This window comes from Poecilia latipinna, unplaced genomic scaffold, assembly GCF_001443285.1.
Source record: "Poecilia latipinna isolate Pla-1442-1.1 unplaced genomic scaffold, P_latipinna-1.0 Scaffold4436, whole genome shotgun sequence".
Classification (NCBI taxonomy): domain Eukaryota; kingdom Metazoa; phylum Chordata; class Actinopteri; order Cyprinodontiformes; family Poeciliidae; genus Poecilia; species Poecilia latipinna.
In genome coordinates, this window is record NW_015117052.1 from 12200 (window position 1) to 23639 (window position 11440).

At 37.7% G+C, this 11440-nt stretch overlaps 2 protein-coding genes across 4 annotated transcripts in view; both read right to left on the reverse strand.

The window, feature by feature from the left end:
* The window catches only part of LOC106942638 (uncharacterized), a 13605-nt gene extending 8005 nt beyond the window's left edge, over positions 1-5600 (reverse strand). Inside the window, exons 1-4 of the mRNA XM_015025965.1 lie at positions 5396-5600; positions 4013-4062; positions 3538-3900; positions 1544-1582 (exon numbers count right to left, since the gene is read on the reverse strand). Coding sequence (XP_014881451.1) covers positions 1544-1582; positions 3538-3900; positions 4013-4061 — 451 coding nt within the window. The 5' untranslated portion in view covers position 4062; positions 5396-5600. The remainder of the gene's footprint in view (positions 1-1543; positions 1583-3537; positions 3901-4012; positions 4063-5395) is intronic.
* A 1644-nt stretch (positions 5601-7244) lies between these two features.
* On the reverse strand, positions 7245-11141 carry LOC106942637 (uncharacterized). Of its 3 annotated transcripts, none has more exons than XM_015025964.1 (3): positions 11014-11119; positions 10539-10901; positions 7245-7447 (listed from the first exon to the last, which is right to left on the reverse strand). In XM_015025964.1, exons 1-3 carry the CDS (start codon positions 11114-11116, stop codon positions 7326-7328), a joined length of 588 nt encoding a protein of 195 aa, XP_014881450.1. In that variant the 5' UTR covers positions 11117-11119; the 3' UTR covers positions 7245-7325. The 3 variants fall into 3 exon arrangements, with proteins under 3 accessions (XP_014881450.1, XP_014881449.1, XP_014881448.1); XM_015025963.1 differs by lacking the exon at positions 7245-7447 and adding an exon at positions 9663-10432 and having other exon boundaries at positions 10539-10898; positions 11014-11141; XM_015025962.1 differs by lacking the exon at positions 7245-7447 and adding an exon at positions 9663-10432.
* Between the last annotated feature and the right edge of the window lie 299 nt (positions 11142-11440).

Consider the following 11440-nt stretch of genomic DNA (forward strand, 5'->3'; position numbering starts at 1 on the left):
TCAATGGGTCACTATAAACCTAATTTAATCATCTTTACTGTCTCATATTTATACATCATATTTATACATGATGGTTGGAGGAAGTAAAGTCTGGTGGCCCACCAGCTTATAATACAGTTGGAAAAGGCGGTAAAACATGTAAAAATAAAAACACCACTACTGCCACCTTGTGGCCATAAGTAAATAAGTAAATACAGCAGCAGCTTCAACTTCCTCTGATTTCAGAGCAGAAACTTTATTTTTATGGAGATTAATTTAATCTGTCAGGATTCAGGAGATTAATTATTATTAATCATCAACCTGAAAATCTGCAGGAGTTTGTGATTTTATTTTTTCTCTATTAATGACAAAGTTACAAACTAAAGCTGAACAATCCCATAATTCACTGCTTCAGTGATCTGTGAAGTGTTCATTATTTGAAAAACATTTATTTAATATTAAATTCTTTATTTAAATTCATCAAAAAAGATTTAGCAATAAAATAAAATAAATCTGTAAATTAATTAAAATGTCTCATATTTCAGGTTTTGAGTCAAATGGAAAAGTCTGATTAATTAAAATATTCAGAAGGCAGAAGAAAAGTTTTGTGTTTAGTTATTCCATTATTATTGCAGCATAAATTATGTTAATTTGTGCATTAGCCTTAGTGTGTTTATTTATTATTCTTTACATAAAAGAAATGAAACATTTTCAAAAGTTAAACCAATTTCAGATAAAACGCAGATATTGATCATCTAGTTCAGCTAAAACTTATTACTCATTTCTGTCTATTCAGACCCATAACTGGACATTGATCACAGAGGACACTAAATGGTTTATTCAGTAAAACCTGAATTAAATTAATGAATCTGTTCACTAAACAGATTCATTCACTCATTAACATAAATATTTTACTGTTCATCTTCGTTTTAGTGTTTCAGTTTCTGTTATATGGAGGTTTNCAGCTCTCAGACCAGCAGAGGCTGAACCTCACAGTCCTTCAGACCCAGAGGTCGGCATGGAAACCAGCTGATGAAGCTAAACACAGAAACATCGCTTTGATTTTACAGGCTGATAAAGTCAGAGAGGGAGGAGAAAAACTGGAAGGAAAACTTTAAGGAAGGAGACAAAATACTTGGTAGATCTGGATTTACTAAATGTTTAAATGTTTTAAAAATGTATGTAACCAATGATTTAATGGTCTAAACAAAGTCTGTGACATGTGGGTTGGAGACAGAAATGCTGCAATGACTTCCTTAAACGACAAACTCTGCCTCGGTTTCTGATTGGTTCAGAAGTGCAGAGTCAGATGACGTAGATGTGAAAGGTAAAGGTAACTTTTGTTCATTTCCAGGTTCAGACATGACTGTCTGGAATGGGCTGCTGTCGCCCCCTGGTGGCAGAAACATTCATCACGTTGCAACAAGTAAAGATCAACCAACTTCCCCCCCCCCTCTTCCACTTCACCCCCCTCCCAGTGTGGTGTTGTGTAATGGATGGTTGTACTGGACCTGCATTTCCGTTGTCTTTCTGACAATGACAATAAAATTCTTCTGGTTCTGACCAATGGACCAAAAGGTTTTAGAAAACTCTTCAGTTTTTCCTGTTACCAGGATTTTACACGATGAGTGACGATGACAGCAGCTCAGTATAAAATGTCGTCATGCTGAGGGATTTTCAGGCTCAGTCAGAAAACTAGAACCAATAGATGGAGATTAACTGGAGAGACTTGATGATTATTATAATAACATCAGACATGTTGAATATCAGACATCAGATGGAATCACTAAATAATATTAATTCACCTTTTGGGACCAAAATGACTCAGAGACTCTATCAGGTTAATGAGGAAGATATTATCATCATCTGTGAACTAAGGGCTGATCTGAATGTTGAACATTTATTTTAAATGAATGTTTAGATGATTCATCAGATTATTAGAGGATATTTTACCAGATTTTAGACAGAAATATTTAATAGGAAGCTATTTAATTTAAACACCAGTTCTCTGAAAAACATTAAAGTCTTTAATGCTGAACTGCATCAAATTCCTCTGAAAACAATAAAACTGTCATGATGTCCAGTGGTTGGAGGTGAGGAAGACGCCGGTGAACCTGGGTAGTCATGATGAAATTATGATTTAATAAAGAACCAGGAACAAACTGAGAAATACAGGCAGCAATGGAAACAGACAGACAAATGACAAACAGACGAGGAGCGACGAAGGACAGAGACAACAGGTGGGGTTAAACACACAGGGAGGAAATCAGGGAACTGGACACAACTGGGAGCAAACAGGGACGACAGAGACTCACAGGAAACAGAACAAAACACAGAAAAACCTCAAAAATAACTACACAGAAAACAGATCGTCACAAAAACTTCATAAGAGAAAAAGGTTTCCAGCTGGTTTATTGTGAAAAGATTTGTCTAAGAGGGTTTGTTGTAATAAAAATAAGGTTATTTTTAATAAACATAAAGATGGCAGATTATACATGAATAAATTACCTTAGAGTCAGTTTTAAAAAGAGAAATTATGACGATCCACAATGTCTAAGAATATATTAATGAGATGAAACTGAGCTGTTTGCTTTGGAGACGTTCATTTACTCAGAGAGAGGAGATTATTGTCCTGTTAGTTAAATTATTTATTATTTATCACAAGAAAATGTTATTTATGGATTGTTGGAGGAAAACTGGACAAATTATTAAGATTGGTGGTTGGTGAGTTAATTATGCAAAATGTTTGCTATGAACAAATAGAAACATTTTAGTTTTCATATAATTTTATTCATAACATTTAGTTATGAAGAAAAACAAGAAAAAGTATCACAATAATATACAACAGCAATAAAATGTGATATTTATAACTTAACTCTCCTCTGATGACTTTGATGTTTTCCATCTGGATGAAATGATTTCTACTAAAGTTGAGTTTATTAGTTAACATCTGGATGTTCATGAGGTTTGATGCTCACTGAGGTGAAACAGCTGGATGAAGATTTAATGGAGCAACAAAAACAGCAGCTGATGGAGATCAGGAGGAAAAAACTACATTTAATAAAACTGGAATTAAACATAAACATCTGAGACAATAATTTACAGTGTTCTTATTAGAGGTAAACCCAACAGCAGTGACAAGAGACTTTATATATATAAAAAAAATTATTTAACTGAAAACTGATTTATAAGGTTTTAAAGTCTTTTATTTCTTTAAAACAGAAAATCAAGACTTTTCCCACATAGTTCATGTGTTTCTCAAAGAGTCTGTTGAGTTAAAGATGTCTTGCTTCTCCTATGAGTATAAATTAGAACTACAACTAGAATAATCACAAATGTTACAGCTGCTACTTTAATCCAGATGATATGTGTCCATCTCTCTGGTTCTGGAGTCAAATTTGGTCTCTGAGTTTGGAGATAATCAGCAGCTGCTGGAAAAGAAAAGAAATTATTTACTTACTCAAGAGGTTTTAACTTTAAGATAATTATGTTTATCATGGATATAAATGTCAGTTTCTAACTGTTCATTGGAAAACATTTCCATTACTTTCTTCTCACCAGTAACGTTGAGTCGACATCTTCCAGAGTTGAATCCATCTTCAGTTTTCACGTCACACAGATACAGACCAGAGTCTTCAGTCCTCAGTCTGGACACATGGAGTCTGATTCGTCCTTCTCTGAGGACGTCTTTGTCACTCTGGACTCGTCCTGAAAACTGATCATCCTGAGACTCTGGAATCTCAACTCCTTCATGGACCTGATAGAGAACTAAAACTCCATGATCCGTGTTCGCTTCACAGTAGATGAACAGTTCCCTGTAGGATCCCTGAGTCCTGGTGGTGAAGGTCCACTCCAGAGTGATGCTGTGGTTCTCCTCTGCCTCATAGCTGCTCTGGGTCACATTCACTACAAATGTTGCTGCTGAGGAGACAGAGAGGGAAAGAGAGGAGCAGACACACTGAGTAATGGAACATGGGAGTCTTTCAGCTCCATCTAGAGAGCTTTCTGTCACAAAGACAAGATGGAGACTGACCACAGAGACATGAGCTGAGGATGAGGAGCAGCAGGGAGATCATCTTCATCCTGAGAGAGGAAGAGGAGGAGGAGGAGAGGCAGCAGGACATTAGTAAACATCGGTCACATTATGAGGAACATCTACAGTCTGACTTTTAGATTCATCAGGTAGAAACTCCTCAACTTTCTAGTTTTGTGATAATGATTAAAGTTTCTTTGAATCTGTTATGGTAAAACATTTTTCACCCGTTAAGCTCAGTGTCAGGGTCAGTAGGTCAGTCCACCATGTTTTTGTGTTGAAAAATGTTAAAAGTTACAAAAATTCTGACATGCACAAGCCGACATCATAATTTGGAAATAATAGTGAGACTAACAGGACGACCCACTTTGCACCTCGTCCTCATCAATGGGTCACTATAAACCTAATGTAATCATCATTACTGTCTCATATTTATACATCATATTTGTAAAGTCTGGTGGCCCACCAGCTTATAATACAGTGGGAAAATGTAAAAATAAAAACAGCACTACTGCCACCTTGTGGCCATAAGTAAATACAGCAGCAGCTTCAACTTCCTCTGATTTCAGAGCAGAAACTTTATTTTTATGGAGATTAATTTAATCTGTCAGGATTCAGGAGATTAATTATTATTAATCATCAACCTGAAAATCTGCAGGAGTTTGTGATTTTATTCTTTCTCTATTAATAACAAAGTTACAAACTAAAGCTGAACAATCCCATAATCCACTGCTTCTATGATCTGCAAAGTGTTCATTAATTGAAAAAGGTTTATTTAATATTAAATTATATACTTCAATTCATCAAAAGAGACTAAATGATTTATTAAATAAAACCTGAATTAAGTTAATTAATATATTCATTAAACATATTAATTCAGTCTCAATAACATAAACCTTTTACTGTTTATCTTTGTTTTATGCTTCAGTCTGTATTTTATGGAGTTTATGTGTCACTGAATGCCAGAAAACATTTATTAAATCAGATCAGATTACATGAGTTTAACTTGGTGGAGGTGAATATAGATCTGTTCATGAAGTTTCTCTGTTTTTGTTGTTTGTTTTGTTTTGTTTAATATTTTATCAAGATTTTAATTCATTAATATTTTCATTTTCACGTTTGTACTCATCTCTTACTTCGTATGAAACAAGTTCAACGCTTAAATATCACTAGTTCATCTGAAACAATGTGAGCAAAGGGAGCAACAGATCCTGGTTGCTAAAGGAAACCAAACATTGTGGAACCACCAAGTGGTTCCGCTTCGTTTGGAAAGGAAAACCTGCAGAAAGAAGTTTGATCATCTTCGTCTGAGTCCGCTGATCAGTTTGAGGAAAACAACAAGTAGCAGGTCTGAGATCATGTTGTTCTAACTGATATCCTCACCTCTTTGTTGCATTTAGAGGCTGCAGGTTTTATCGGTTTCATCAGAGCTGCAATGACTTTCTGTTGTAGAAACTCGTCTGATTTTCTGCAGAGGATCTGCTGAGTTATCGCTGCTTCTCAGCAAAAAACTTCACAGAGAAAAACTGGAGGACAAAAACTAAATAAATTAGTCACCCAGAAGGTCTCAGACATGAGCTTCATTCATCCGCTGCAGTCCATGAGAGAGAATGAGAACCGCAAATTCATATCACTGATGACGTAAAACCACTGAATGACGATGAACGAAGGACGCCTCGGTCAGACTGATTTAATAGAAACACACAGATTGAACTTCTTACTGCTGGTTTAGGAAAATGCTTGATTAGATAAATCTGATGTTAATGTTGAACCCTTTTATTTTTGTTTTGTTATTTTTACTATAATCTGTCCCATTTGTCTCTTAAAATTTCAACGTCCGAGGTTACCTGAACGCATCCTGGCTGACTGCTCCTCCTTGCTGCTGCGGTCTGTACTTCCTGGTCTTATAAAAAAAAAAAAAAAAAACTTCCTGGTCTTACTGAGAAACGAGAGAGAAATATTTTAGCGCTTTTAATGAATCAATGACCCTTCATGTGTTCATAGAAGCTGTTTGATAAAATCATGTTTTTATAAAAGAGACTCTGAGAGAAAAACAGACCCAGAGTCCTGGAGGAAGACAGAATATTTCTGAATCTTTTCTCCAGTTTTAACTTCAGGTTCCTCTAACGTGTAAAACCGTTCAAAGCTGAAGTGGCTCCAATAAATGAGAAAGTTAATATTGGTGAATTATTGATACCATCAGCTCCTCCGTCTTCTTCTTCTGATGATTTCTCCTCCAATCAAAGCAGCTTCAGCTTCAACATCTGGATCCAGGATGAGGAATTAAAGAGTTAATAAATGTTGGATGTTCAGGTCAGCCTGTGATTAAATGTGACTGAATCATCAGAGACGTTCAGTAAAGATGTTCAGGATAAACAACTAAAGAATCAGAAACTCTGACATTTGCTCCAAACTGATGGCATAAAGACTTTTTTCCATCCAGACTCGTTTCCACTCAGTGATTCTCCTCTGATCTCAGAGTTTTCCTCGTTTCCAGGCAGATTGTGTCTCTTCACATGTTTCAGGTTCAGCTGCAGAGGTTAAAACCTGAGTGAAGTTGGCCCCCACCTTCTTCAAATCAGACAAAATTGGTGTCAAACGTTTGTGATGCTTTGGCTTTGAAGATATTAATGAAAGTGTAAAGGTCAAAAGGTCAACCAGCCCCCCGCCCGCTTCTGACCTTTACACTTTCATTAATATCTTCAAAGCCAAACCAACACAAACGTTTGACACCAATTGTGTCTGATTTGAAGAAGGTGGGGGGGCAACTTCACTCAGGTGAGTTTAAATCACTAAAACTGACTTTGTTACTTTGAGCAAATTAAACTTTAGAACAACTAAGATGGCCTGGATGAATCTATTTTTAAGTTTTGATAAACTGTTGAGAAAATGTGAAAAATTAAAACTAAACTTGACAGATTTATAAGTGAAAATATTTATTTCCACAATTTCACAAAAAAAAGCACACACAAAAAAGCAAGACAGAACATATTTTACTTTATCTTGTTTACAATGTGTTGACATTTATTCACAACTATGTACAACATTTAAACTTTAATAAATAGTTAAGAGTTTAGAAAACATAAGAAACTATCAGCATTTTTCAGAGGAAAGTTTTAACAGCTGTGCTAAAACTTAACCTTTAAAATCAAACTAGATATTTGCTCAAATATTTCTTCATTACTCCCTTAATAATAATAAACTATTAATGAATAATATCTTAATATTGTATTATACTTTCAGATTCCAGGTGTAATTTCTGAGAGAAACTCATCTGTTTTATTATAAACATATTTTCTTTCTAGTTTGCATTTTAAAACTGATGTAAAACATAAATAATAAGAGCAAAAAGTCCCAGTGAAACATGAACTCCGATTCTTCCTCGACTGTCTGGTTGTAGATTCTCAGTCGGAGGTTGAAGCTGATCAGCAGCTGCTGGAGAGAAAAGGAGAAACTTCAGTTCAGACCTGGAATCAGATGGATCTGCTTCAGCTTCAATATAATTATTTAATGATTCAGCAACATTTACAAATGATAACATGAAGAACAGTTTTCTGGAAGTTTCCTCTGAACTTCATCTCACAAACATCTGACCTGAAATGATCAGATGAATAAACATCAGTGAAGTGATGAAGAACATCAGGACAGATGTTGGATCAGCTGGTTCATAAACATTCAGTTATTTTTCATCAACATGGTGGAAAAGTTGAGTTTAATACTGAAGACAAAACAGGAAAGATCCATGTTGAAACAGATCATTACTGCCACCTTGTGGTGATAAACAAACACAGCAGCAGTGAAACACCAGAACATGTTTCAGATCGGGCCGCAGTTGGTAGAGCTGTTGCCTTGCAGCAAGAAGGTTCTGGGTTCGATTCCCAGCCCGGTCTTTCTGCATGGAGTTTGCATGTTCTCCCTGTGCATGGTGGGTATCTTGATGTATTATTTGTTGGACAGGATGGATGGTTGGAGGCTTCTGATCAACAGCAAATCAGGTGACTAAATATTTATTCATAGATCCATGATTTACACAATTTCAACAAAAAAAATATCAATGAATGCAAACACCAAGTTTTAGTGTGAAAACTGTGCACTCTTTTACGCATGAGGCCCCTGGGCAGTATGACAGAATGCAGTATGTTGTGCAGAAGTTCTGTTTTGAGAACTTTTGAAATTTCCAGCAGAATTTCATTTCAAGCAAAAAGGCTGTGCCCAGAAGTGACATTAAATTCTCCTCAGACATTCCCTTTTTGCTTTGTTGGAACATGCACTGTCACATTCAGTCTCAAAATAATATGTGTGGAAAAACACCGAAAATAAAAGTTCAGCTTTGGATAAGAAAGGTTTCTGGCACTCTGGTCTAAACTTGCCCTACAAGAACATCAGAAACAGTCAGAAAACTCCATGTTTCTCTCTGTTGTCCCACAATGAACACAACAACATTAACAGATTAACCAGCAAAGTCCAAAGCAGAAGAGTCAGGAACACATGAAGAATCATACATTAAAATATTTTTAATATATTTTAAAATTAATATTGTTAAACCAAGCATCTTTAAACATTGCTCTGATTTCATCCTTTTTTTGTTTCTAATTCAACTGACGCCATTTTCTCACTTGTCTCTTTAATTTGGAAACAATGTATGATATTGTTGTTAAGGTGATTTAAAAAGGCGCAGTAACTCTTATTAGGCATATTCACTGGATCTCAGTCAAAGATCTGTTTGGCCTTGGACTGATGAAGTTTGGGACTGCACCTTCAATTTCTGCTGTTAAAACCAGAGAGAGAACAGATTTGTACATTTCAATGAATAGATCATCAGTTTAGTAAGAAACTCGTATTGCCAGAGTTGATTTCAGTTCTGGAAACAATCAAACATTTCAACAGTGAATAAAGATCCTGTTGGGAACCTCTGTCACCACCCATAAGTCCCTTCCTTCCCTCACTAGATGTCCAGGAAGCAGGTTGGGAGCTGAGCCTCTCTGAGGTTCTCCTGCACACCTGCGATTCATCTTCCTTCATTAGTGGAGCATAAGAAGAGCCGGCTGCCGGTCCTCTGAGTCCAGAGTGTTTTCCTGACTCCAGCCCCTCAGAGTCTCAGATCTGAAGCCTATTGAATTCAGAGTTCACCTACGTTTGTGTTCTGCCCTGCTAGATACGCTTCTACTTGGGATTCCACCCAGATGGTGGTTTCCTCTCTCCTGTTCGACCCCCACTGCGCTCTCGCCCCTGCGGCTGATCACTGCTCCACCGCCGCTCTACCTGAACCTGCTCCGCCCCTCATCCTCCATCGCCTCTGGGACACACTAACAGGAACCGGTGTGCCTTGCCACTTGCACCACCAGGATCTTCTTTGGAAACTTCCTCCCACTTCGGCAAACCTCCTCTTGACCCAACTCTCGCCCCTCCATGGCGGATCGCCTTGCCTGCACCACTGTCACCATCCGACCTTAGCACCCTGCTGGACTCGCGTCTCTCTTTTGTCCCCACTATTCCTAACCAGCCTGCCAGCGTGGATTTTGTTCCTGTCCTGGACCTTCATTATCACACTTTTCAACTTGTTGTAAATAAAGCTAAAATAAATTTTCTGATCTCCTGATGGTGTTTCTGCATGTGGGTTAAACAAATTTCCAAAAGCAGGACAGATTCTGACATGTCTGCAAAAATATGGATTTATTAAAGACATGAGAAAATTATTAACATACAAGCTACAGATAAAGAGCATTGGGCTCAATAGTAGCATCCTCTTTCAGTCTAAATATGCTACATTAATTAAATACATTAATTAAATATGACACAGAAACAGTCTCATAAAAATATTCACAGTAACATAAAAATGTAAATTTCACAAACTCCAGTCTTTCACTGCTAAGGAACAATTGCATTCAAATTACTCTCCAGGCCTCAAGTAGCTTGTTAAAGGTTAAAGGTCATGACAAAACGGTAGGGAAAAGGCTGAACCAGTATGATGGAGAGTCACCAATAAAATCTTGTCTCTAAATGGATCAGCAGCAGATTGTTGGTTTTCACAGCTGCATCTCAATGAAGAACCAGATTTCTAGTCTTCAACTCACCAAACCAACTGTAAAGCTCGGTGGTGGAGGAATAATGATCTGGGTTTGTTTAGCAGCAGGACCTGGACACCCAGCAGTCAAACTAAAACCTCCTCTGGACACCAACATATTCTAGTCCAACATGAAGCCATTTGTCCAGCAGCATAATGGACCTTCAGGATCTTCCAAGAGGCTGACAAGTTATTTGAATCCTTCTGATGTTTTATAGAACTGAAGAAGAATCTGAAGATCAGAGCTGCTGCAACTGCTGCTGTCAGTCCCAGAGAAACATGGAGGCCGATCCTTCCTCGACCTTCTGCTTCTGGATCCAAGGTCGGTCTCTGTTTTGGAGCGACATCAGTAGCTGCTGGACGGACAGAACAGTGAAGGAGCCTTAAAGTTTTCCCACAGCTATAAAAGTTTTGACATTCCATTATTATGTTTGGAGTTTGGATAGTGCAACATAAACTCACCAGAGACGTTGAGTCTGCAGCTTTTAATCCCAGATCCATCTTTAGTTTTCACTCCACATCGATACGGACCAGAGTCTTCAGTCCTCAGTCTGGACACATGGAGTCTGATTCGTCCTTCTCTGAGGACGTCTTTGTCACTCTGGACTCGTCCTGAAAACTGATCATCCTGAGACTCTGGAAACTCAACACCATCATGGACATGATAGAGAACAAAGACTCCATGATCCGTGTTCGCTTCACAGCAGATGAACAGTTCCCTGTAGGATCCCTGAGTCCTGGTGGTGAAGGTCCACTCCAGAGTGATGCTGTGGTTCTCCTCTGCCTCATAGCTGCTCTGGGTCACATTCACTACAAATGTTGCTGCTGAGGAGACAGAGAGGGAAAGAGAGGAGCAGACACTCTGAGAACTGGAACATGGGGGTCTTTCAGCTCCATCTAGAGAGCTTTCTGTCACAAAGACAAGATGGAGACTGACCACAGAGACATGAGCTGAGGATGAGGAGCAGCAGGGAGATCATCTTCATCCTGAGAGAGGAAGAGGAGGAGGAGGAGAGGCAGCAGGACATCAGGAACAACATCAGTCAGTATACAAGGCACAATTACTGATGCAGCTTTAAAATATTTATTGAATTGTTCAGCAACATTTACAAGTATAAAGTGAAGAACAGTTTTCATCTCACCGTTACACTTTGAGTAGAAAACTCTGGCTTGAAAAAATCTAGGTGAATAAACATCAGTGAAGTAAAGTTTTGATCAAACAGATGTTTGATCAAAACTTTACGTTGTATTTAATCAGCACTGAAGAAAATGTGAGTTTATTGCTGAAAGAAAACAGAGAAAAGATTTGTGTTATTACTGCCACCTGGTGGTGATAAATAAACACAGCAGCAGTAAGTCAAGGA

Coding starts and splice junctions, on each gene's coding strand:
- LOC106942637 (XM_015025962.1), bottom strand. CDS start 11,116: ATGTTGTTCCTGATGTCCTGCTGCCTCTCCTCCTCCTCCTCTTCCTCT. Junction 10,902..11,013: donor CCTCAGCTCATGTCTCTGTG/GTCAGTCTCCAT, acceptor CTGTCTCCTCAG/CAGCAACATTTGTAGTGAAT. Junction 10,433..10,538: donor CTGCAGACTCAACGTCTCTG/GTGAGTTTATGT, acceptor CTGTCCGTCCAG/CAGCTACTGATGTCGCTCCA.